Source organism: Delphinus delphis, chromosome 13, assembly GCF_949987515.2.
Source record: "Delphinus delphis chromosome 13, mDelDel1.2, whole genome shotgun sequence".
NCBI classification, from domain to species: Eukaryota; Metazoa; Chordata; class Mammalia; order Artiodactyla; family Delphinidae; genus Delphinus; species Delphinus delphis.
This window is the reverse complement of record NC_082695.1, coordinates 62,405,698-62,432,670: the sequence shown is the minus strand read 5'-3', so window position 1 is coordinate 62,432,670 and position 26,973 is coordinate 62,405,698. Positions and strand designations below refer to the sequence as shown.

At 50.4% G+C, this 26,973-nt stretch overlaps 1 protein-coding gene across 1 annotated transcript in view; it reads right to left on the bottom strand.

Annotated features, from left to right (window-relative positions):
- The window catches only part of ARK2C (arkadia (RNF111) C-terminal like ring finger ubiquitin ligase 2C), a 102,210-nt gene that overhangs the window by 4,066 nt on the left and 71,171 nt on the right, over nt 1–26,973 (bottom strand). The window contains exons 2-6 of the mRNA XM_060029540.1: nt 10,568–10,883; nt 8,826–8,936; nt 3,944–4,073; nt 2,188–2,292; nt 1,785–1,880 (exon numbers count right to left, since the gene is read on the bottom strand). Of these exons, the coding sequence (XP_059885523.1) occupies nt 1,785–1,880; nt 2,188–2,292; nt 3,944–4,073; nt 8,826–8,936; nt 10,568–10,883 (758 nt within the window). The remainder of the gene's footprint in view (nt 1–1,784; nt 1,881–2,187; nt 2,293–3,943; nt 4,074–8,825; nt 8,937–10,567; nt 10,884–26,973) is intronic.

Sequence of the window (26,973 nt, the reverse complement as noted above, 5' to 3'; positions counted from 1 at the left end):
GTCATGAAGGTAGGTCCCCCATGATGGGATTGGTGCCCTTATAAGAAGGGAAAAAGACACCAGAGCTTCCTCTCTGCCATGTGAGGACACAGCAAGAAGTCAGACGTCTGCCAGCCTGGAAGAGAGCCCTCACCAAGAACCAAATCTGCCAGTGCCTTGGTCTTGGACTTCCCAGCCTCCAAAACTGTCAGAAATAAATGTCTGTTGTTTAAGCCACCAAGTAGAAGGCATTTTGTTATAGCAGCCCAAAGACAGCAGTAAAACTGAAATTCAAAACTGGCCCCGTCTGTTTCCAACACCTAGTGCTCACAGCCACTGCAGCCTGTGGCCTCCTGAGGGGGTGAAGATGGGCTCCGGCTTGACCACCATGAGCATTTTCCTGCTCCAAGTTTCTCAGTGCTTCTCAAGCTTTTAATTCCTAAATTTTAAAAAGTATTGGGCTTCCCTGGTGGCACAGTGGTTGAGAGTGTGCCTCCCGATGCGGGGGACACGGGTTCGTGCCCCGATCTGGGAAGATCCCACATGCCACGGAGCGGCTGGGCCCATGAGCCATGGCTGCTGAGCCTGTGCGTCCGGAGCCTGTGCTCCGCAACGGGAGAGGCCACAACAGTGAGAGGCCCGTGTACCACAAAAAAAAAAAGTATTTATTTACCTGTTTTCATGGCAGACTTTATTTCATAGAGCAGTGTTAGTTTATTCGAAAACTCAGCAGAAAATACAGTGTGTTCCCTCCCTTCCCCTCTCAAAACTCACAGAGTTTCCCCTATTAATATCTTGCACTAGTGTGGTACATTTGTTACAACTGATGCACCAGGAGTGATACATCATTATTAATAAAGTCCATTAATTTACGTTAGGGTTCTAAGGGTTTAACAAATGCATAATGGCATGTCATGTCCACCATTATAGTAGCATAAAAAATAGTTTCACTGCCCTAAAAGTCCCCTATCATCCACCTATTCATTTGCCTATCCCTCTCCTAAAGCCCCTGGCAACAATGGATCTTTTTACCGTCTACTCTTACCTTTTCTAGAATGCTGTGTATTTGGAATCATACAGTATGCAGCCTTTTCAAGTCAGCTTCTTTCACTTACTAATATGCATTTAATACATATTTTCTGCATCACGTCTATTCATGGCTTAATAGCTTATTTTTTTAAATCATGGAATAATATTCCATTGTATGGATCTACCAAAGTTTCCGTACCCATTTACTTATTGAAAGACAGATTGGTTACTTCCAAATTTCTTATTTACTTGAATTTTTTTTTTTAATTTAACTCCAATTCCTGGACTCCAGTCCTACTCCAGAGTCTTCCTGGAGAGTCTTCCTCCACAGGCTTAGGGTAGAGCCTGTGAATCTGCGGCTTTAAAAGCAGCCCACGCAAACCTGATGCTCACCAAGGACTGGAAACCTACGCCCTGAAGCCTTAGCCGCCTGTTTGTCCACATGTGAGATTGGACTTGGAATCTTTTCTAAGGTAAACCTTAGCCTGCAGTGCAGGTGCTCCCTTGGCCCTCCTCATTCAGATACAAACATTCATCTCTCTGTACACCCACTCACAAGTCCACATGCACACACACATACCCAGCTCCCTTCCTGGTCACACCTGGCAGAAGCAAGGGAGGAGACCCTGGGAAGGTAGCAGAGCTTCAGAGCATCTAGCCAGAGCAAAAGCTTCTAGAGTTCGGACCGTGCCCCTCGGTGGAAAGCTGGGCCAGGGTCAACTAGATCGTACCCACCCCAACCCCAACTATGCAGGCTGACCTGCTGGTTGGCTCACCTTCTTGTACTTGTGGGGGAAGGTGAACCTCTCAATGGTGTTCTGTACAGCTCCCCGAGTCACATTTCCCAACCTATCCTCGAGCTGCAGCAGCTCCTACAAAGAGAGAACATGTGGATGTGTGCATTCTGCACGTGCAAACACACGCATGCACTCATGATAAGGAGGAGGGGCACTGAGAGACCTGCAGAGCATTCACGTCGATGGGAAGAATTGTCAAATGCTCAAAGACTGCGAGATCTCTACTCACTCTTTTTCTCTCTCCTACTCTCAACCCTGAGGCTACGCCTACCACCCATGCCCTCCCCACCCGCAGGGGAGGGAGAGGGGACAGTGGCATCTCCACCAAGCCAGCGGGAGCCAGGCTGACGGGAGGGTCCCCAGACAGAGGGGCAGGGCGTACCTCATAGCTGTCCCGCACAGCGGAGGTGTGTCTGCTGGCATTCAGTCCCTGGAGAGCAAGGAAGTGAAGCTGAGGGTAAGGGTAGTTTCGGATTTCATGGACGACCTGTTGGGGAGAAAACGCCTCAGACAGGATTCCAGGCTCCAAGAGCCCAGCTTCTGACTCCCCCTCCTGTAGCCAATCAGCGCACCCCTGAGATGCTGCGGTGTTTGGAAGCGCTGTCTTTCCTCCTCCTGTGTCCCCCTGTCCTCATCAAGAACCAAGCCTGGGCCGAACCAGCCCCAGAAAGAATAACAAAATCAGTAAAGTAACAACTAACCTGACTGGGCATTTATTTCATGGCAGGCACTGTTAAGCCCTTCAAACGATTAATTGAATCATCTCACCTGACCTGTAACCTGGGTGCAATTACTATTCCCATTTTGCTGATAGGGTAAGTGAGACACAAGCGGATGAAGTAAGTGACAGAACCATGGTTTCAAACCCAGGCAGTCGGATGGCAAAGTTCACTCCCTTCCCCTCTGCTCTGTACTGCCCAGAACAGGGTGGGGCAAGTGAGGGCACAAAATTTAAGGAGGCACCGAATGACTCAGTAACCAAGATAAATAATACTTTAATGTAGTATTTTAAAATCAAAATTAATGCAAAGAATCCATAATGAACAAACTATCAAAATTTTAAATCAGAACAGGCTCTGATCCTTTCCTTGCACGGCCCTGCCTCACTCACCTCACCCTGACCCTCACCCTGTCTCCAGCTGTGAGTCAGAGCTCCTCAGCTTACTCCTGCACGATCCTGGACTTAATCTTTCTATGCCTCAGTTTGCCAATCTGTAAAACAGGGATAAAACCTTCCGTGTGGTGTTTTTGCGAGGCTAGTGATTAGAACGGTGCCTGGTATGCAGCGAGTGCTCAATAACCACTAGCTGTTATTCTTAGGAGATGGTGCTTCTTAAGGCGAATCTTAGAACTTCCGAGCTGACAAGGATTCTGGGATTATTCATCCAAGCCTCCCATTTTACACATGAGGAGACTGAGGTGCTGAGTGGTTAAAGGGCAAAGGCAAGGGCTGGAAGGGCCGAATTATGCTCTAGGGCAGCAGCATGAAGAAGCTGTCTGGAAATAAGGTTTTCAATCAGCCTTTCGCTGCTTTAGTGGACTATCTTCACCTTCATTCCACACAGCTCGGGATGCCAGGTACGCAAAGGCCCCAAACCCCACCACAGTCGCCACACCCTGCAGCGCTGAAGGCCAGCCCTCTGCACAAGGCAGCACCAGATCAGCAGGCAGCCTCAGGGGCCACTTCTGGGGTCTCCTGTGTTCCCCATACCAGGCATGTTCATCCCATTTCACGGATAAGTAAAACCAAAGCCCCGGGAGAAGCTGACCCAATAAATTAACTAAATGAGGTCACGTGGGGTCCAGGGACTACGCTGCTTGCTCTTAGCCCTGAGCCTTCCCCCCACCCTCCCTCACTCCACCTCCCACCCCTCCAGACCAGGGCCTGCCACAGGGCCCCTTGCCCCACCCCCAGTGCCCCACCTCCTTTCAGCAGCGCTGGCTTCTCGTCCAGCAGCTTTGCTTTCTTTTCCCTTCAAGCCCAGTTGGGAATAGGAGCTGGGAGGGGAGGGGAGCGGCTGACCTGCCTGTGCTCAGGACACAGCCGGGCAGGACACAAGGGAGCCACAGGCCTCAGCCCACCATTGGCACCAACAGGCAGCAAGGGAGTCAGTTTCCTGGCAGAGCCTCTCACTCACCATCTGCGTGGAGGAGGAGTTTCGGGGAAAGTGGTGCATTCGAGGAGTCGCTAGGTAATGCTGATAGTGCTGGGGCATGGGCCGCACCTGGAACTGAGCGGGACTCAAGCCGGTGTCCACACTGAGATCCCTGCAGGGACACAGCCACGGTGAAGCACAGGTGATCCGGCCATCGGGTTGCAGAAGGGACCTCAGACATCAAGCCCGTCGAGTAGAATCAGAGTCACAAACTGCCGGAGCTGCAAGGGGTTCAGTCTCGCCCAGCCCCGCCCCTCTCTTTACGGCGAAGGGAGCCGAGACTCGGAGAAGCCCCGCCCCTCTCTTTACGGCGAAGGGAGCCGAGACTCGGAGAAGGAAGGGCTCTGCTAGATCGAAGGGACCGGTATAGTCTGGGCCTCACACTACTTGAGACTAGTGCACCAAAGCCCGTCCCTGAGAGAAATGCTGAAAGAGGAATCCAGATAAGCCGGTCACGGATACAGAGCAAAGGAAAGACAGCTCCAGATAGAGTGGAGGGGGGCAGAGGCCATACTTTAACCACTTTGAGAAAATAATAGGAGAGGGACCTGCACCTGTGAGGCAGGAAAGCTCTCCTGGACCACCGCCCCTGCTCCTCACCATACAGGAAACTCATTTCACTTAAAAATCAATCAACTGAAAAGGATCCAGTGTTCCTTGGAAAATGGCTAAGTTCTGGTCTGAGACAGAAAAAAAAAAAAGTGCAACATGAGATTGAAACATCTTGTCATAACTAAAAGCAAGGAAGTTATCAAGGTCAAGTCAAAAGGATTCGGGAACCATCCTGGAGAGGCTCCCACTGGCAGACTTTGGGCATTTTGTATCAATGAGTGTAACTGCAATAGACTAAAATACATCAAATAGGTTCAAATCCGTGAGAATGAAATGATGCTAAAGAAAACTGGTCCCCATTGAAGGATGCTAGGGAACCAATGCTTCATTTTGAAAACTAATAAATAAAGGGGAAGGGGCTTCCCTGGTGGCGCAGCGGTTGAGAGTCCGCCTGCCAATGCATGGGACATGGGTTCGTGCCCCGGTCTGGGAGGATGCTGTGGAGCGGCTGGGCCCGTGAGCCATGGCCGCTGAGCCTGCGCGTCCGGAGCCTGTGCTCCGCAACGGGAGAGGCCACAACAGTGAGAGGCCCGCGTACCGCAAAAAGTAAAATAAAATAAAATATAAAGGGGAAGAACCAAACATTCATCCTGCCTTTCCTCTGTTAACTGTACTGCAGGGTAACCAAATCGTGGATGAAGGAAAATTGCTCTTTATGAAAGTTTTCTAGCTAATAAATGAATAAGGAATGATTGAATTATTTGTCACATTCTTTCATCCCCTAAAGAAATAAAGGATCTGGGCAAAGATTATCAATTGCTACTAACATCACACAGGAGAGACAACCAGCTATCTGCTGGAAGAACACAGCACCTCGTATGAAGTGTTTTTTGCCAGAAAATGCAAGTTGAAGCTGTATCTGCTCAAGTCGCAACATGGGTGCCAGTGTATAGTGAGTTTAGCAAACCAAGGGGCGTCTGAGGTGACACCTCCAGAGCATAACCAGCAAAATCCAGATGAGGGGAAACTACAGGAAAAAAAGCCTGATTCAACAAATACTTTTTTTTTTTTTTTTTCGGTACGCGGGCCTCTCACTGTTGCTGCCTCTCCCATTGCGGAGCACAGGCTCCGGATGCGCAGGCTCAGCAGCCATGGCTCACGGGCCTAGCCGCTCCGCGGCATGTGGGATCTTCCCAGACCGGGACACAAACCCGCGTCCCCTGCATCGGCAGGCGGACTCTCAACCACTGCACCACCAGGGAAGCCCTACCTTTTTTTTTTAATATGAGGAGCATTAAAGGAATTTCTGCTTCCAGCTGTGATGTCTATACAGTATGACATATATATATATTCCTACATTTCTTCTATATATTAGCCCACATCCCTGGAACAACTCCTGATGAGTCTGTCACTTGGGACATGAGGTAACTCTTGGAGCCAGTTGGAAGCAAACTTAGGAATTCTGTTAGTCCAGTCCCTCACTTTTGCAGGCCCAGCAGAGGCCTGAAGAAGGCCAGTGCCTTATCCATGGCCCCAGGCTAGCCAGTTAGGGGCTCCAGGGTTTCCGATCCTCGCCTGGGCTCACCCCATGACCTGCCTCGGGGAAAGGAGTTCCCCGGGGCACCTCACGTGGCAGAAACTCTGACTCTTAGCACCTGCCCAGCAGTCCCAGGGAATCCAACAGATTCAAAGTAGCAGAAAGATGTTCAGGGAATTCTACCAAAAGCAAAGTCCCGAGGAACTGGGAACAGAATCCCTCCAATTCTAGGAATGCTGAGTGGAGAGGCAAAAGACACCTCAGCCCTCAGATGAGAGAGGTGATCTGCCCAGGTTGGGCCTGAGTGGGCTCTGGGATCCCCTTTTATCATCTCATCAAAAATCCCTTCCCAAACCCAGGATCCTCGAACAGGGCTCCTTTGCTGAGGCCGAGCTGCTTGCAGGGGAAGGATGGTAGGAAGCTCTCACCCCTACCCGCCTCTCCGAGGTGCCCAGGCAGGGCTAGGGCTGTGTGGCCATGCAGGCTGCCATCTGCACTGGGGGCAGAGTCAGAACTGTGGACTGAGTCAAAGGAGCACGATGAGGACAGAGACACTGGAGCAGGGCTCAAGGTCAGGGTCAAGTTATCGGGCCCAGGCCAGAAAGGGGAGATTGGGGAGGATTTATCCTCCAAGGCCTGCTGCTCCCACACACTCCCAGGCTAGGATGCTCAGTGCACACAGCTGCTTGGGTAGGGCTAGAATCTCCTAAAGTAAGGGGGGGAGGGCCAGGCAGCCTCAGGCCTGGGGCTGGACGAGAGCTATTGGGGCATGCCAATTCCTGGAATGACTAGGGCAGAAGTCAGTGGTTTCTGATGATTCTCTAAAGGAAAGGGGTGGTGCGCAGACACACTCCCCACCTCCTCCCTCCCAGGGATCCTTGCAGAGGGTGAGCGAAGCCCCTCCTACAATGCATTTCCTGTCATCTAATTTCCAGACCTCACATCTCCTGGCAGAAGAGGCCTCCCTGGAAAAGAGGGGTGGGATGAAAAGCCCCTCGTCACCACTTGGATGGCCCTTGCTGGAGCAGAGCTAATTACAGGGAGGAGAAAGGGACTCCTACTTGGGAAGTGGGGACAGGACAGGCAGAAATGGCCCCGGGTGGACCCGGCGCGGGACTCAGCCCAGGGCCCTCCCAGCGTCCCCTGCTGGAGCACAGGCCAGCCTTTCAGGGCCCCCGCCTCTCTGTTTCTCCAGGCAAGCAGGGGTCAGGAATGCAGAGCGACAGAAATGAGTGAGGAGCATATGAGATTTGGCCAAATAAAGCAAGTCGGCGGCCTAACCCGCACCGCGCCTCCCGCATCTCAGCAGCACCCGCCTCACCGCGTCTCCTATCCCCTCCCACTTGCCACGCTGGACCTTGTTCAGATCCCTCAGCCGTACACAAGGACCCCAGGTGCTCTGTGTGCTGAAGAGAATTAAACTGGATTGACTTGCCTGCTGAGGGACAGAATTTCATCCAAACAACAATTAAATCTTCCTAATTTGAATCTGCTAATTAGAAAAAGTCTGGGCTGAAGCTGGCCGTGGTGCAATCTATGTTTTAGGAGAGCGTTAAATCTAACAGAGAAAACCTGAGAACTACTAAGAGCTGGAGACACGGAACCTTTTAAATCAACCATTTCCTGCACCTAGAAGCACCTTTAGCGTCCAGTCAACCAGAACTACCCTTTTGAACCATTCCTGGGTGTCTGGTCCTAGGCTGTTTCCAAAGCAACCCTTGCCCACACCAGTTTGCCTGACTAAATGGCTGAGTAATGACACGAAGGCACGTCTGTTTTTTAAATAGCCCATCCCTTCCCGTTGAGGTTTTTTGTTCGTTTTTACATTCTTTAAAACAGACACACACACACACACACACTTTTTTACCTCAAAGTTGCAAAAACTTCCTGGATACTCTTCACTCAGATTCCCCAAATGTTAAAATTTTACTACCTTACTGCATTTCTATTTCCTTCTCTCTCTCCACGTATACATCCATACATACAAACACACACACAGAGTTCTCTGTGGATTTTTTTCCCTAAACTATTTAAAAATAAGTTGAAGGCATGATGCTCTTTACCTCTAAATACTGTAGTGAACTACACATCTTTTTCAAGTGTTCAGGTGTTTAGATCCAGCCCTAGTTTAGGTCAGCCCACCCCTGAGCTAGAACCTGTGAGTAGGGTGGGACCAAGTGTCCAAAACAAAGCAATGATGCATCCCAGGGCAACAAAGCCCTCTGCCCTGAGTGCAGGAGTCTGTGGGAAGACGTCACAGGGGCCCGCTGCCTACAAAGACACCACAACCAAGCCCTCAACCTCTCCCCAGCCAATCTCCCCAGTCCTTGCCTCCAACCCAGCTGGCTCTATCTCCATGAGCCTGTTTTGCCTGGCTGGCATGCCCTGGCACTTCTCTCTGGACTCCTCAAGGCCCACCCCCTCCAGGAAGCCTTCCCTGACCATGCTAGCTCCTGAGATTCTCCTTTCCGCCCCCTTCCCAGGGACCACTGGTTCACAGCACTCCCTGAGCTTGGGAAATGCTTTGCATTCCTGTCCCATCCTCCCCTGCAGTACCATGAACACTGAGCCCAAGGCTGGGCACATGATGGCCCGTAGCCACATCTGAGCTCATTGCTGGAACCAGGACCTTGGGGGCCATCTGGCCCTGAGGGTGGACAGGGCAAAAGCTGGGGCTTGAAGACTAGGACTCCGGCATCATTGAAGTGAAGGAAACAGGAGCTCCGTGGATCAGACAAGACCCTCCTCCCTCCCTCCTCCAGGGACCCCACTCACCAGTCAGTGCCCTCAGCCAAGTACCTGGGCTGAGGTGTCTGTAGTTGGTGGCCGAAGTCGAAGCTGGGGTGGAGGCGGTGAGGGTGGACAGACACTCGCTCCTGACTCCGCCTGCCCCGGAAGGGAAGGAGGAATCCAGGCGTCAGGGCTGCCCAGGGCCAGCCCAGCCCCCAGGAGTGCTCAGCAGCCCCAGCCCACAGCCTGTGTGTGGAGCAGCGGCCTTCAGCCCTCGTCCCATTCCTGGGCAGCAGCCAATAACTCAGAAATTCCCGCTGTACTGAGCCTCTCCCTGGGTGTGACTACTGCAGATCAGCTGTCTCACCCGGTCTCTCCAGATTCTCTGCTCCTTCTCCTACTGCTCCCCTCTGTTCTTGGTGGGATGTATTCAGGACACACAGACCGGCCTCCTGTAGGCTCTCCCACCTCTGTGCACCCCCTCTGCTCCCACCATGCTCTTCTCCTCTCCTCCACCCTCTCCACACTCTTCCCAGTTTTCATGGCCCAGGGCAAAGCCACCTCCTCCAGGAAGGCCTCCCTGAACACTCCAGATCATGGTGACCTCTCTTTCCTCTGACCTCCTACAGCACTCACCTTCTGTCCCAGGCACCCCAACCTCTACAGACATGGATGCTTGGGGCCTTAAGGATCATCAGGTCCAGAGGTGCTCAAAGTGTGCTCCAAGCAACCCTGGCAGTCCCTGAGACCCCTTCATGGGGTTTACGAGGTCAAAATGAATTTCATAATAGTACTATCATGTTATTTGCTTTTTCACTCTCATTCTCTCACAAGTGAACAGTGGAATTTTCTAGAAACTACATGACATGTGATTCTGCCACATTTGAGAGCAGAAGAAGACTTGAGAACACAGCCATCTTCTATTAAGCCAGGCATGAAAAAGATTTGTACATATGTATTTTTAAAAAGTCACTCTTTTCACTGATTTAGATGCAAAAAATACGGTTATTTTTTGAAAAACATATTATTGGTGTTAACATATACCTTTGCTATTGTTATTTTTAAATGAATTAATAAGTATTTTTAAATTTCTGTTTTAATTTCTAATAGGGTAAGTATCAAGAGTCATAACCCACATAAACAGGAGCTTGCTGTAATCCTCAGTAACTTTTAAGAGTGTAAAAAGGGTCCTGAGACAAAAATGTTTGAGAACCACTTAACTTGTACAGCTCCTTCTCTTAACAGTTGAGGCTCAGAGAGGTGAAGTGACTTGCCCAGGATCCCACAGCTACTTCAGCCCCATTTGATTAGTATTGTCTCATTTTACTCTGCACTTGTTTCATAGCTGGTCTCTCCAACCAGACTGTTGGCTCTCTGAGGGCAGGGCTGACCCAGCCCTGTCCTGAGGTATCCCTTAGGGACCTCCAATGTTAGAATCTGGTGACCATGAAGTTTGAGGGGACGTGAGGGGTCCCCTAGTCTAGTCTCCCACAGCATTGAAAAGTCCACTGTGAGCATCCTAGCCCACCACTTACCCAGCTCCTGGCCAGTTACCTGGGCGATATGACAGGGACACACACTAACAACAGAGGGAACCCGTATCAGGTTAAGGCAGCGCTCACTGCCCGAAACAAATGCCTCTAAGTGGAGCAAAATCTGCCTCCTACGCAGAGACTCATTTGGTGACTGACTGCTGGCCAAGCCTGGCAGGGTAGAAGCCAGGGGTCCAGCGCTGGGTCCTGCCCCCGCCCCGCCCCGCCCAGCCCCTGCCCAGGTAGCACACACACCTGGGGTGCGAGAGGAGCCTGCGGTGCTGAGCTTCCAGGAGCTGCTGCTGCAGGAGGTATTGCTGGTGCAGGGCCTGAGGTAGGAAGGAGGGACCTGTGACGTCCTGGAACTGCAGGGTGGGCAGCGGGGTCAGCGACTGATGCAGGGCGCCGCTGTGCTGGTGGGCCGGGGCCATGTGGGCGCTGAGGCCCGGCTGCGACTGCACCGGGTGGGCCAGGGGGAAGTCGGGAGCGAGCTGCTGCGGCTGGGGGGGGCCCAGATGGAAGTGGCGGCAGGAGGTAGCGTGAGGATGCTGAGACCTTTGAAATGGGGCACCTGGAGAAGCAATGACAAAGACTCCATGAGGACCAGCCCTGCTCCCCTCTCCCACAGACCCCATCTCCCCCTACCCCCAACCTGTAGCTGGCGAAACTCAAGACCTTCATTAGAACACAACAGTGTCATCACTTTTGTATACAAATGGTCAGCAGTGCTCCCTAGTAAAGGCTCTGTGCAGTATGTGTTGGAGAGTGGGGGGAGTATTTTGTTTAATAAATAGATAAGCATCCTCTTTTAAATGAACACACTTGTTAAAGGAATTTTAAGGTCCCTGGAGGCAGTTTGGCTTTCTTAAATTTCTCCCATGCAACCTTATTGATCCTACTACCTTTTTAAATCGATGCCCAGAGAACATTTAGTCCAGCCTAGTCAAGCTCTGAACTCTACTGAAGACTTGGCTAGCCAGGACCCAGCCGACAGGGAGCCCAAATTTCCAAAGAGAAAACAACCAGAAGTTGTTTTCCATGCAATTTTAAGAAAAATAAAAAATCTAATCCCACAAAGTTTTTAAGTAAGAATGAAATAATTTGTTATAATATTATAATTTATTTAAACGCAAAGATTTCCAGCAATAAGCTGGGCTCAACGCTGCATTTAATCTAGTCTCCACTACCTTCTAAATAACATTGACCTTGATGATGACAAAGCCTTACAAATTTTCCATAAGCAAAGATCCAGCTCTCGGCGTTGGAGTCCTTTAATAAGGAAGGAAGTGAACTTGGCACCTCAGGAAGCTTTACAGAGGCTTCCTGCTAAACACGACAGGTTCAACATATATCTGCTCCTTCCCAAACCCCACTGAAATGAGAGCAAAGGCATAAAGAGAAAATAAACAGACAAGGACAGAGAGAACAGGAGAGGTGACATCAGCAGGCAACAAATGTCAACAGATTTTTGGAAGGTAGAAAGCAGATGGAGCAATTAGCAGAGCTGAGGAATTGGAAACCAAGCGCCTAATGAAGGCGCAGTCAACGAGAAGCGGACAGATCTTGCCACACGTGCTGGAAGGGTCAGGACAACTCCTGTGGTGGCAGGAGAGATGGCGGCGCTGAGAACAGGGAGGCTGGTGGCCAGTCTCTATGAGGAGCAGTTCTGCCCAGGGCATCTCCCCTCTCCCATGCAGGGCAGTGACTGCCGCTCCCTCGCCCTGGCATTTTGCAGGGAAACTGAGCCAGAAAGGCTCCAGTAGAGGAGGACAGGGGTGCAGCACCATGCTCAAACGGGGGGGTTAAGCGAAAGTCTTATACATGGAACTCTGGAAACCCCTGCTCCCTTCTGCCTCTTGGTTCAGAGGGTGCTGCCACTCAGGTGCCCCTCCCCTGCAACCCCACAGCCCCAGGTTGGAAACTGGCCCCAGAAATAGCTCTACAGTTCCTTCTGGTTGGGAGTACCCCGTAAAATGGTTGAGTCCCCCGCTGGCGACTCCATAATAAAGCCCATAAGTTGAAAGGTCCATATCGATACACACACACAGAGATTCTGGAAGTTACTAGTGATCTACTCTTCAATATGAGCAGACAGCCAAGGATGCCCAGTCCCTTGAGGAAGATTACAAAGTGAAAAGAGAGAAAGAATATACTAAATTAAAATAAAATAAAATAAACTCAGAGAAACAGAAGTCATGCAAGGATCCGAAAAAAATAAACTTCAAAACACTTGAATTAATATCCTTAGAAAAATGATGTCGGGTCCATGAGACAACAACAAGCTCCTTTAAAAGGAGCAATGAAAAAACAAGAGAGCTCTTGGAAATTAAAAATATAAGAGGTGAAATCTGAAATTCAGCAGAAGGGTTGGAAGATAACGCTGGGGAGATTTCCCAGGAAGCAGAACAAGAAAACAAGGAGTTGAGGAAAAAGATACCCGCGTTGAAGGATGCAGTCAGAAGATTCCACAGTTTTCTAGTAAGAGAGAAAGAATGGAGAAAATTGTGGAAAAAAATTATTTAAAGTATTTCCCAGAACTGACGGTCAGCTTCTGGATAGAAAAGGCCCTCTGAGTGCCCAGCAAAATGGGGGGAGGGGGGAGAAGAACCACACACCAAGGCATCTCCCTGGGAAATGTCCAAGCAGTGGGGCAGAGAGATGATTCTGACACCTTCCAGAGAGAAAGCAAACTGGTCCCATTCGAAGGGTCTGGGAGCAGGATAGCACCAGATTTTTCAAGGGCAACATTGGAAGCTTGAAAACAGTAGAGCAACTGCTTTCAAGGTGCCGAAGGGGTGTCGGGGGAAGATGTTCAATCTAGAATTCTGTGCCCAGCCAAACTATTAATCAAGCGTGAGAGTAGAATAACGTCATTTTCAACCATGGAGGGTCTCAAAATAATTAATCTTCTCACACCCTTTCTCAAAGAACTACTGATGCAAACCAAAAGAAAGGAGCAAAGAAACAGGGGGTGACACCTGGAAGCGGGGGCTTTCCCAAGCACATGGCTGTACAGGGCCTCCAGCAATCATTTCAAGGCGGGGAGGAGGGAGGGCGCTCTGAGGGGTAGCTGGGGGTGGATCAAAAATATAACATTACCGTCAGATTTGGCCACATGAAAATAGTATTTGAAGGAATTTTCCAATTTTGTAGAGCATTTGGTAAGAATTTGTAAAAATGTCCCAGAAAGCAGACAATTATTACCTCTAGGAAGAGAAAAAATTGTTCAGAAAGTGTAATTGTTACATACTACTTGGTTCAGCAGTGAACAGTATTTATATATTAATAACACAAGCATTAATAAACTATTTTAGAACAGAAAAGGACATTTCTTCCATAAGAAGAAGAAAACAGACAATGTCAAAATTGAAAAATCAACAAAGAGCAGTAAAAGAATTTATTTAGAAATTTACTTAGTAATTTATATACTTCAGGAAGTAAATACTCGAAGAAGAGTTGGAAATGTTGAGCTTCTAGTGGTGGGACTAGGGTGGGGAGGGCAAGGGGCAGACAATTGCTGTTTTACTAAATGTGTCTTATATTGGAGCTATCTGACTTTGTAAATGACATGCAGGCCATTGATAGATTTTTTTAATCTTTTAAAAATAAATATTTGCAAAACAAAATGGAAATAAAATGCATTTCTGGCTCACTGCAAGTGAGCCAGAAAAGAATGATCTAGAACCTTAATTCCCACCAGCATTCCAGATCAGTAGGGCCTCCTCTGCCTGGTGAATTCTGGCTTCCATGAGTCCAGGGGCTGTAGCCTGAGCAAGCAGGCTCTGGATTCCCCCTTCTCCCTCACCACCATCTATCATACCGTAAAAAAAGGAGGAGAAGGTCCACGTGACCAAACGAAGGAGGACAAGAAGGGAAAGGAGAGCTGTCGAAAGCTACCAAAGTGAAAGACAGGCATGACTGCAGAAGAAGGGAAGGGGGTTTATAAAAAAAGGATACTGTAAAGACTCCTATCCAACACTGCCTATTAAATTACAATGTGAGCCACATATGTAATTGTAAATTTTCTAGTAGCCACCTTTAAAGAAGTAAAAAGAGACAGGTGAATTTAATTTTAATAGTATATGTTATATAACTCAGTATATCCAAAATATTGTTTCAACATGTACTCAATATAAAAAAATTATTGAGATATTTTACACTGGGCTTTTTTTCATATTAAGTCTTCAAAATCCAGTGTACATCTGGCACTTACAACACACCTTAGTTCGGATGGCCACTTGTGGTTAGCGGCTTCCGTGTTGGACAATGCAGCCCAAAAGAAAAAGACCAACTCCGTACATAGAGCAAAGAATCTTAGGCAAGTTTGCTAACTGGTCTGCCTTCAGAGGGGGCGTCCCCACTGCTTACTGGTGAGATGCACACCCCTTAGCCTGATCCTCAAGCTCCATGCCCCTGATCTCCACCGCCCAAGCCCTCCCCGACATCAGATCTCCAGACACTCCAGCACATTCCCACCGCGGGGCCATTGCTCATGCTGGTTGCTGCCTTCCCTGTCTTTAAAGGTCATCTCTCAGCAACTCAAAAAATGCCTCCCCTGCCTGCCAGCCCCCAGGGACGCCTTCCTCCTCTGCATTCCTGTAGAAGGCCCTGTCACTACCACTCATTTGGCACCTGGCAGTAGCTACCTTGAGCTGCTTCTTCACACTCACCGCCCCCAGCTGGCTGAGCTTCCTGTCTTGCTGTTTCTGGATCCCCACGCACCTCCCTGGAGCTGGCACTCAGTAAATACCTGGTTGGCTGACTGCTGGAGGGACTGAGGGAAAAGCAGTGGCTCCAGGCGACTGACGCACTGGGGCTGGTTGAAGGCCAGCTGATTTGAAATCGAGAGGGAAAGAGAGTGGCAAGTAGGCCCAGGTGAGCTCAAGGTTTTAAAGCTGCAGTGCACAGGGACTGAGCAGGCAGAGCAGGCCAGCGTCCTCCCCCTCGGGGGCTGGTGGAGCCTCTCCGACCACCAGGAGCAGCAGCTGCCTCCCTCCCACAAGCCCCTCCTGCCAGGAGGGCGCCCACCCTGTGAGGGAGGCCCTTCCGGTTTCTATGGAGGTCCATTAGGGAGAGGACCGACCACCACCCTGGAGAGGTTTCCACTCTCCTGGAACCTGTGCCCTCCAACTGATGCACTGGGCAGTGAGAGCAGCTGCCCTCTCTCCTGGATGGGCAGCAAGAGAAAAGTGAACAAAAGTGTCTATATGTCTCATAGTATTTCAGGCAATTTCTACCTGCGAAAGTCCTTTGACTTCTGTTCTGGGACTTTGTGCCCCCTCTCCCCTGTCATCTCCATCCCCAGAGGGTTCTCAGTCTCATCAGCTCTGCTCAGAAGGACATTAAAGGCAGGAGACATCCATTCTGGGGCCCCTGACTCACCCCAACCCTGTGTGCTGTAGGGTCTGTGAAAGTAGCAGCTGCTGTGTTCAGTCTCTAAGACCAGAGGAGTGAAGTTCTTAGGGTAGACTAGTCGGGCCCATGACAAGCCAGTGACCAGTGACAGCTGAGTAACACAGCCCAAAATGCCCTCATCGACAAACAACCTACAATTTTTCCCATTAGAGTTACTCCTTTGGGTTAAAAAAATAATCTCCAGGTGTCCTTGAATATATTATCCATTTGTCTTATTTCCCCAGGACTGAAATGCCATCAATTGGAGGATTCATCATGAACTAAATAACATTGTTAGGGAGTGAGGAGAAAGAGGGGTTACATTTTTTAAAAAAAAAAAACACCACATTAAAGAAACACAGCGAGTGTAAGACACAAATTAGTTTCAGAAATGTGTAGAAAAACATGTGCACCTTAGAATTCTGGAGATTGATGCTATAGGACCCCCCTGAGAGCTAGCTGGGAGGACCCCCTGAGAGCTAGCTGGCAGCACCTTCAAGCAGGAGTGCTCCCCTGGGGCCTAAGCAAGGCAGGGCTGGGGCAGGGGGAGGCCACTGTGCTGGGGCTTGCCTGATGGCCACCTGGCACACGCAGGTGCTCCACAAGAGCTGGTGGCTGATTCGTGCCTCATGGGCAGGGAGCCAAAGCGGCTGGCAGCTGGAGAGGGGGCGGAACAGCAGAAACCACACAGCCCCATGAGGAAGGGAAGGTAAAAGAGAAGCGGAGGACGTGGGGGCCAAAGGCTGTGGGCAAGGTGGGTGGAGAGGACAGTGACAGAGGTCTCGAGTCTCTGGAAGGTTCATGGACACTCATCTGGTAAATGACAGAGCAGAGATTTGAACTGAGGTCTTTCCTGAAAGCCAATTGTCAATGAGAGGGAGGGGCAGAGCCAGGGAACTAGAAGGCTTGATAAAGTGAGGGGCCCTGCTGAGGAGGAGAGCAGGGCAGAAACGGGGCCTGGACACCCAGAGGACACGCTGGGCTGGTCCAGGTTTCCTGGGGACAATGGGGATGGAGACAAGGGGGCCAGAGGAGCCTCAGAGCTGGGCCTGGGTGGGAGCTGAGAAGAGCCAGGCCAACAAGTCAGAAAGCCAGAAATGTCGGTGGAGACAGCAGATCCATGTGGCCTGATAGGCTTCTCAGGAGCAGGCAGCATCCTGAGCTGGAGGAATATTCTAGCTGTATTCTAATCTGCACCAACTTGGTCACCTCAGGGTAACGTGGCTTTCATCCTTCAGACTCCAGGGCTGAGAGGCAATGCCTTCAAACCCTCAGGTGAAGAGGGAAGGAGAAGAGTAGGCAGTGCTGGGGGCAAGGACCAGGGGAGGCCTGCCTCCCACCCCAGTGCCCCAGGATAACTGCCTCCTGCCAGCAGGGGCCTCAGGGACAAGGTTGCACACCCACGGGCCAACCAGGCCGAACGTCTCCCATTCCTCCCAGGGATGCAGGACCCTGGGAGAATAGGATGGGAACCAAACCTTCCCGCATTTCCAGGGAAGCTGGCAGGTCCCGTCCTCCCCAGGCCAGTTCCCAGGTGTCAGATTCCCACTGTCCTCAGGTCACTGACCCACATCACTCTCCCTTAGAGGTGGGGGCAGAACAGGAGGGCGGGGCCCACAGCAGTGTCACAAAGGAGGGGAGGGCCAAAGACAGTCCCTCCCAAAGGCCCCCCCGGGATGGAGGGCAGCCAGCCAGCAGGGACAGGAGGCTGATACCTGTCTCTGCTGAGCACTTCCTTGAAGCTGGGCTGGAGTCAGAGTCTACTCCTCTCTGAAAAGCCAGCTCTCAAGCAGCAAAGAAAACCAGCTTTTTGAAAGCAGATTTCTGCCCACAAGAGGCCAGGGAGGAAGGCCTCTGCTACCAAAGAGGCTTTCAGAGCCAGGCAGAGTCACCTGGCGTAAGGGCTCCGTCTTAAAGGCCTGGGTGCTTCCCCTCGCTGTCAGACCAGGCGGGACACTGGACTTGTCTGGGCCTCAGTTTCCGAGACCGTGACCCACAATGATGCACCTGGTGCTACACACCTGCTAACATCTCTCCGCTGAAGCGGCCACAGGCATCTCCTGGCCTGGCCTCTCCTCTTGCTCGCGGGGAAGCCAAGTAAGAAGAATAGGAAGACCTTGCGCACTGAGTGCTGTGACTGCCCCCGGAGTCCCCCAGCAGGCCAGGCCAGACCCAGGTCTCCTGCCCCACCTCCTGTTGGGACAAGCCTGTGTGTTCTGTCCCATGTCCAGCACCGGAACTGAGCCCAAAGCAGGGAGAGGCAGAGTAGACCAGTGCTGAACTTCTAAATCCATCTTCCAATGGCTGCCACATCATCCTAAAGCCAGTTCTGAGTGTTCCATCCCTTGCAAACACCCCTTCTGGCCTGTCTCTCTCTCACTGCTCCCTGTGACCTTCCCTCTCACCTCTCCTGGACTCCCAGGGGTCTTACCTGCCCCCTGGCCCCATACCCTACCTCCCAGGGCTGTTGCATTCTGTCCATCCTCGACCACCCAGGGCAGGTGTTAACTCTGCGATGGAATCTCCCAGTGGATGAAACTCTTCTCTCCATCAGATTTGTGGCATTTGCCTATTATACTTGGCATTTTATTTCTGGACAAATTTTATCTCCAATAATCAGCTGTAAAGTGAGTGATTTCAGGACAAATACCATGCAGTAAATGTCCTTTGTTCTTAGAAGGATTAAGGAAACTTCCAAGAATGGAGGGAGAGAGAATGCAAGAAAGTGAGAGAATGGAAGAGAGAAGGAAAGAGAAAGAGGCGGGGAGGCGCGAAGAAGAGAGGGAGGAAAGGATGAAGGAAGGAAAAAAGACCTTCGTTATCTTAGAAAAGTTAAGTATTAGGTTATTAGCTAGCAAGGAAATGCAGTTCTTCATGGAATCATTGAATATTCAAGCTAAATGAGGCTAAGAGATCATACAGCCTTTGATCTACAGGATGAGAACCCCGAGGAGGCTGGAAAATGGGGGGTGGCTTGTCCGAGGTCTTCCAGGTCGTTATGGCTGAGTTGGGACTGGAGTCCAGGCCTCCTGAGTTCCAGTGCAGTGTGCTCCACCCTGTGCTGCATTTCAGAGTCCCCCTGCCCAGCGCCCAGCTCCTCATATGCCCACACCCATCCACACATGCTACCCCAGAGAGGAACCTGCCTGCCCAGGCCCTGGTGGCCCCACCTCCCCTCACCATGCCCATCCCCATCCCAAGCTCCCCCAGGAGGAAGCCTTTCCTTCCTAGTAACCATGAGATAACGAGGGACCAGCTGCTGGTGCCCATGGGGAAGCAGTCTGAATCTCTGCTGTGAGAGATGCTGGGAAATGGCCGTGGTGACTGACATCACGTAGGTTCAGCCCAGTCCACATTGACCAGCAGCCCCAGGCCTCTTCCCTGGCCTAAGAAAATGCCAAGTACAAGCCCCAACTTTAATGGAGTAGACCAAGGTCTTTCCAGCACAGTTGGGTGCTCCTGTCACAGGCAACTCCTGCAGGGTCCCTGGAAGTCCTGTGAAAAGCTTTAGGTCCTACAATTCATAGGGTTTAACTGATAAAGAGGGAGGGAGGAGAATTCTGGGGTCTTGGCACAAATTCTGGGCACCTTGTGTTAACATGGACAGGGATGAAGTGGAGTCTGGTGAGGAGACCAGGGTTGGGAGGGGACTTGAGTTGTCTAAGAGGAGGAATAACTGAAGAATCTGGGTGTTGAGAAGCAAAGAGGAGACTTGGGGTCAGGTAATAGCTGCAGGCAAAGGGATTAGCTCTTTCTAGTAGATCTGGGTCAACATAAGGAAGACATTTCTTAGAATTCACTTTGTCCTCCAAAGTTCCTCATCACTGGTCGTGTCCATGCAGAGGCTGGCTAGCTGCCAGAAGAGAAGTGTGAACACTGGAGGGGAGATGGCCTGGAGCACCTCCAGGGTCCCTTCTGTGCCCGCCATGAGATGATGCAAATTCACTGCAACATCTACCCGCTGCCTGAGCATAGTTAGGCCAAACTGGTCTTTGAAAGCACAGAAAAGCTTGTCTGGGTGATGGAGAAAGGAGGAAGGAACATGGCGGCAAGCAGAGAGCACACCCGAGTACTCAGGGCCCAAGCCTGCAGATGCAAGGAGGAGAAGAAACCCACAGGCAGGTGTCCAAAGAGAGACTCCTTCTTCTACTCCACATGGCCCCAGGAGCCTCTGTCTGCACTGATACAGCTCAGAACTTTGTTTCTTGCATATTCTGAGCCTCCCAGTAGCCCCCACTAACTTCTCCAGTGTTCAAGTTTCATGTTGCAAGTTTCATGGGACACGTTCAAGTTTCATGTTGCTAGGTAATGCATCCTTTGTGAACCACTCAGATGCAGGACGGTTGGAGAGGTGATACAGAAGAGAAGGAGGAGGGGGCAAATTGTGGGATGTCTGAATGGCAGGACCAGGGCTGTGGTGTACCACGTGAGCTAACTACTTGAGTGCGACCCAGAGGAATCAGAGACGAAGAATGTGGAAAGTGGGTCATCCGCCCAGACCCCCGCTTCCTAGACTGCTCTTTCTGGCTCTTTTCCTCACTCCAGGTAAATCGAATTAACCTCTTTTGCTCCAGTTGACCACCCCAAAGAAGCCTATTCCCTGGCTCAGTTTCTTGGCTGCCAGAGGTCTGCTTTCCTCCCTCTGCATAGTTTGGTTCCCTGACCAATGGGAACAAACGGCCTAGAAAGGAAGTGATATGACCAGAGGGATTCTTTACAGCCACTTTGTGAATGCTTCCCCAGGGCCAGCCTTTGATCTCTAATGAAAAGCTCAGCTTCTTCTGAGGAACTGAATTCCTGGCTCTCAAAGCACTGTTGGGAGGGAACTTGCCATCCTAAGGAAGCCTACTTGCTCATGGGCATGAGACAATTAAACAGCAAACTTCCAGCAAGCAGCGAAGGACCAGTTCTCCAGTTGTGGTTGCAAACCAGGGTTAAGGGAAGGGAGCCCAGGAGCGGGAGGTCAGCTAGAGACAGGATGCAATTACGGAAGAGGAAAGCGCCTGTAGGCAATGGGACCATCTTCTGTGCATCTTCCATCCCAGAAAATCCTTTTTTCTATCTAATGCCAAGGAGCTCAATGAAAACATTTCCACTATAGTCATAAAAGGGCATTTTGTAGAAGGTATCTATGGTCAGAAGACCTCACCCCATGAAGGCAGGACCTGGCTCTATCTCATGCACCTGTATTCCTAGTGCTTGGCACAGATCTTAATACGTAGTAAGAACTCATGGAAGGAAGGAAGGAAGGAAGGAAGGAAGGGGGGAGGGAGGGAGGGTGGGAGAGAAGGAGGGAAATGAACTGTTGAACATGTAGGAAGTAGCATCTTGCTAAAAGCCTTGGGAGTGTGCAAAACAGCTGGCTCCCAGCATTTCAGCACTGGGGGGTTTCATGGTAGCAGAGGAACAAATGTGACTCAAGGAAATAAAGTGTAACGCAGAAAGACTGATGTGGGAGACGCTGCAGACAGAAAGACTAGGAATTCTTTCAACGAGTCTAGGGATCCAGTTGCAAATCCAACGTGGACTGGGGTGGCCCAGCATACCAGGTGGTCAGTGTGAATTACAACCAACGAACCCAGAAGAAGAAGTACTTTCAAACCCAGAACAGAAAGCCTCCTGCCATTCCTGGCCAAGGAAGGAGGGGTCTGCACTGTTGACGGCACTGGTTAGCTTTCTTGTAAGCCATATGTACTTCATCCTAGGTCATGAGTTTAGATAATCTTCTAATATTCTTGATAACGACTCAAGTAAATTTAAAAAAAAAAAAAAAACAAGCCTCAACAACTTTCAAGAAGTGTCAGGGCGGCTACCTTGGCCCGTCTCACATTAGCATTGCCTGGTGTCCAAAACAGGCAGACCAAGTTCAGAAAGCCACTTCGACTAGGGCTCTGTTGAGATTTGCAGCACACAGGTTACACCCACACGAAGGCCCAGCCCTAGGAATACTGTGGGCAGGACTGAGGGTAACATCATTCCTCGGCCTCCCGCTTCCCCAAGGAGGGTTCTGTTCCTCTGACTCCGTGTTCTCCCATGCCTCCTCCGCCCTGCTGCCAGCCTGGCTCTCAGGGCCCACTCACTGTGATGGGCAATGACAGACGTGCAACGATGGCTTCCCCCAGGAGCAGTTGTGTTTTAGCAAGGTCACATCATGAAGTCCTGATGGTGGGATTTCAGATGGCAGCCGGTGAGTCTAGGCACAGGGTGTGGGGAGCTCCTGGCCTCCCCATGCCCTGAAATTAAATTCCACCAGCGGGTGGGGTGAACCTGCTTTCAGAGGGAGCCAGAGGCAATTAAATTAGATTCCCAACTGTTACTGCCCATGGGCACCTCGGTCTGGCACCCTGGGATGCAGTGTGTGTGTGTGTGTGTGTGTGTGTGTGTGTGTGTGTGCATGTGTGACAGGGGCGGGGGGGGAGGAGGGAGTGAGGGAGGATGTTGATTGAAATATATGAGAGAGGAGAAAGGAAGGCAGGAGGGTGGCTGTAGGAGAGAACAGGAAGGGGGACGTCTAAAGGGAGAGAAGGAAGAGAGAGGAGTGCGGGAGGGAGACGATGCCTGGAAAAGACCACGCTGTCACCATCTCAGAACTAGCAGGCCCCAGATGCCTAAAACAGCAAAGGCCCTTCTCGTGTCACCTCAGGGCACTCTGTTGGCCCTGGCTTGGTGATGGCATCTGCTTCCACCAGCATGACCGTTCCCCACCCCAGGCAGGCCATGTCTGGCTGTGCCCATGTCCACTCGGCTCATCGCCTGGTGTCCTGCGTAGGTATCATCCCAGGCCAATGTCCCTTTGGCCAGGTCCCCCCAGTTGGACCAAGAGTCCCCACAGGCCAAGACTGTGCCTCAGGAGAGCTGCTGAGGCGCTTCACTTCCTAGCTCTTCACTGAGCTTACTGATATGCAAAATGAGTGCATAGAGGCTCACCTGGCCACCTGACAGGGCGACTATACGATGCCAGCTGTGAAAGTGTCTTACAGAGGACAAGCGCTTCTCACCCTGCACTGGGCTGGCTGCAGAGAACAGGCTCAGGGAAGACCTACTTCTTCCAAGACCTCCCTCTCCCCCTCAAGCCCCAGACACAGTCTACAGTGAAATGGTAGGCAGAGGACAGTGGCCAGGACACCCAGCAACCAACCACCACCCGAGACCTCCCTGTCAACGGAAGCACCCTGGCTGGCCTCCTGCTCCTGGGGTGAACTTAGGACACGAGAGATAGTCATGGGCCAGTAATAACATTCCCACTGGAGGTAAAAATTCTCCAGGAAGGAGTCATTGCTTTGGATTAAGCGCTACTCTCTCTCACTCCTGCTTTTAAGATACAAACGTCCGCAAGAGGGTAGCACATTAAGTCCTTAATGTTGGGTGTGGATGAACTTGCAAGGCTTTCTCTCTGTCCAGAAAGAATGGAAAAATCATGGAGATGCTGAATGAGGTGGCATGCCTGGGAGAGAAAGACTGACTTTATCTCCTTCACAGCTCTGCCCCTGCAGCCCTAAGGATGAAGACAGCCAGATAACAGGCCTTTTCTGGGTCTAATGCTGTCTGGCCACATGCATTTGATGGGCCAGTTGCATTTGACTTTAAATTGACTTATCCACTCACCAAATATTTACTGCATGCCTATTACTTGCCAGGCACTGTTCTAATGCTGGGATTAGCTGTGAATAACAGTCAAAAATGTGTGCCCTCATGGGACTGTGATCTAGTCCTGCACTGCCCTGTGTGGTCACCATGGGAAATGTGGCTAGTCCAAATTGATAAAGGCTGTCAGTGTAAAATAAGCACCAGACTTCAAAGGTTTAGTACCAACAAAAACATGTAAAAAATACTAAAAACTTTGCAAATTACTTATATGTTGAAATGATAAGTTTGGGATATATTGAATTAAATAATGTATATTATTAAAATAAATTCCATACTTTTAAAAATGTAACTGTTAGAAAATTTTAAATTTTATATTTCTTACATTGTATTTCCACTGGACAGTGCTGGTCTAGACAGTAAGTAGCTATATAAGAAAATATGTCATTTATTGATGATGATAAGAGCTAAGGAGAAAACCAACAGGGAAGGAGGATGAGTAGGCGGGGGGTTAATTTTTAGATAGGATGGCCAGATGAGCCTTCACTGAGAAGGTGACTCTTCCATAAAGAGCTGAAGGAGCATGAAGATATCAGGAGAAGAGTTTTCCAGGCAGACAGAACTGCAAGTGCAAAGGTCCTGTGGTGACAGTGTGCCTGGCATTTTGAGGAACATCAGGAGGCCAGTGTGGTTGAAGCAGAGTGAGATAGGGGAGAGTGGTAGGAGTTTAGGTGAGATAAACATTGGGGGCTCAATAAATATTGAGATCATGCAGGACCTCACTGGCCATTATAGGATGTTGGCTTTTACTCTGAGTGAGATTAGAAGCCAAAGGAGGGTGTCTGAGCAGAGAAGTGAAAAAATTTGACTCCCTCTGGCCACCATATTGAGAACAGGCTACAGGGACAAAAGGGCAGAAGCAGAGACCAAGAAAGAAATGGTTGTTCCTTGGACAAGGGTGGGAATGGGGCAGAGAGAAAAAGAGGCAGTCAGATGCAAAACATATGTCAAGGGTAGAGGTGACCAGATTTGGATGGATTGGACATGGAACATGAGAGACAGAGGACAAGGTCTCCAGATCTTTTGTCCTGAGCAACTAGAAGGATGGTGTGTTAACAGTTTGCAAAAGTGGCCCCAATCCTTCCCTCCTGGTATGCACATCCCTTGCAAGGTGACTTTGTAGCCCCTCCCACCAAGAGGCGGAATCTATTTCCCCACCTCTTGAATCTGGGCTTCACCGTATGACTGGACTGATTTTGACCAACGTAGTGGAAGTGGCATCATGCCAGTTCTGAGCCTGGTCCTCAAAAGACCTTGCCGTTTCCACTCTCATTCAGACTCCATATGACCAAGCCCAGGCTAACCCACTGGAGGATGAGCGACCATGTGAAGCTGAGATAAGTTCCCAGCTGAGGCCATCTCAGATCAGTCTGTCCCAGCTGATCGTAAAAATATAAGTGAACCCTGTAAGACCAAAAGAACTCCCAGCTGAGCCCAACCCAAATTATCAACCCACTAAACTGTGAGCTGAATAGATGGTTGTTGTCTTAAAGCCAAGCTTTGGAATGGTTATCATGCAGAAAAAATGCAAACTGATACAGATGCTGTTGCCATTTATTGAGGTGGAGACTCAATTTTTTATTATCCTGTGATTGTTTTGAATGTGAGTCTGGATACTTACAGGGCAAAAGCCTTGTCTTCTCTCCCTGCAACACTTAGAGCACCCTCAGGAAAGGGCTAGATGGAATCTGGGTGCTCAGTGCACACTTGGTGAATGAATGGATGAATGGATGGATGGATGGGTTCATTCGATAGATGACTTATTAATCGGCTCCCTCAGCACCAGCCAGGTCCCCGAATCACCCTTCTCCTGACAAAGCCAGAAGAGCTTTAAATGCCTCTCCTCCTCCCCACCACCCGCCTTCTACTCTGTCCAGAGTTTGCAGTTGAACCTCGATTTCCTAGAGCTTTCATCAGCGCTGGCAACAGAGAATTGAAACCCACAGAGCCGTGCGTTTCCTTGAGAACGTGAAGCACTGATTTTTAGCCTGTTTTGACCTCCCACACCCAGCCTTTTCCCAGATGCGCCAGCAAATAACAAATCAATTGCTTTGAGTTCTTCTTTCTCTCCACCCCCATGACATGTTAATTAGCAGGGGAAATGCCAACAGCAAAGTCAAAAGGGCTGAGGACAATCCCCAGCCCTGAGTAGCCAGCTGGTACAGCACTGGGCGTCCTGACTTTCCACCCAGGGCTAGTGCCCTTTTCCAGGGCTTCAGGCACTGTTTTCTGCTTCCCCGCTTGTCTTTCCTCCACCCCAGGTGCTCCAGGTCCCTCAGGAACCCCACACGGGTGCCTCTGTGATGCTCCGTGTAATGTCAGTGCAGCATGTCACCTCTTACAAAGCATTTCCCAAATGCAGCCAGCCCCACATTTTAGAGATGAAGGAATTGAGGCTCAGAGGGTTAGGCAGACTCACCCCACATCATTTGGCCCAGCGCTGGGAGTTTGGAGCCTGGTTTTCTGATTCCAAACCTGTCTTTCTTTCACTGTCGGCACCATCAAAGTATGTTCTCAATAAAGGGCCAAATACACTGAGGAGCGGGGGAGGGGGGCTCCTTAGGCAAATTGCTGGTAATTTTAGGTTAGGTCTCCCATGGGCATTTAACCGATGTCAATCTCTGGCCGAGGTCATCCAGGCCTGGGGTGGGGGCACTTTGAAGAGACGCGGGGACTCTCCCAGGCCCTGAAATGGCACCAGCCTGCATCTCTGGGGCTCCAGTCCTCTGAAGCTGTCCTCCGAAGCTAGCGGGGTATCTAAGAGCCGAGAATAAAGGCCAGTCGCCAGGTTCTTCAGAGGCCTCGTGGGACTTGTAGCTCCGGTCAAGCCCTGATCCCATCCACAGTCCCCGTTTGTAAGGCTGTGGTGGATGAAATGAAGATGTTTATTGGAGGCAAGCTGGCCCCCACCAAACCTAACATGACCTCTCAAGAGACCCTCCCCAGCTACCAATGCACCTCTCCCTCTCCACCAGGGCAAGGGACTCCACGTGCTGGGTGCCCTTCCCGAGTCTGGCGGTGTGGGGTGGGGGCCGTGTGGGTGTTGAGTGTATGTGAGTGTACACATGTATCCACAACCTGCCCCATGGCCTGCTGGGATTACTCAGGCCTGCCTGTTGGCTGTGCCTACACACAGTCCAGGTTTACCAGGTCAATTATTTTTTGTTAAATACCTGCTCTATACCCAACACAATATGGAGGAGTGAAGTATTTTCCCTCAAGGGAAAGGCAAGTTGCATTTAAATGGGTCTTAATCACTCACTCGCTGTGTGGCCTTAGGCAAGTAGCCTAGCCTCTCTGAATCTCCACTTCCCAACCTTCAAAATGGGCATAAGGATATTGCCATCTCTACCTCCAGGATTGTCCTGGATTCATTTGAGATACGCTGGGGTAAAACACCTTGAAAATTGTATAAAGTGACTTACACACAATGAGACCTAGTATCAAAGATGTTACAACAAGCACGTAGATGGGAAGAACCGGAGGATGCTGTAACAGTTTGCATTACATTGTGTGGTTTAGATTTCAGCACACGTGCAGCAAAAGCAAATACTCAGATGGTTTCTGGAAGGATCCATGAGGCCTGGCAACGGTGGTTCCCCACGAGGAGAAACCTTGGGTGG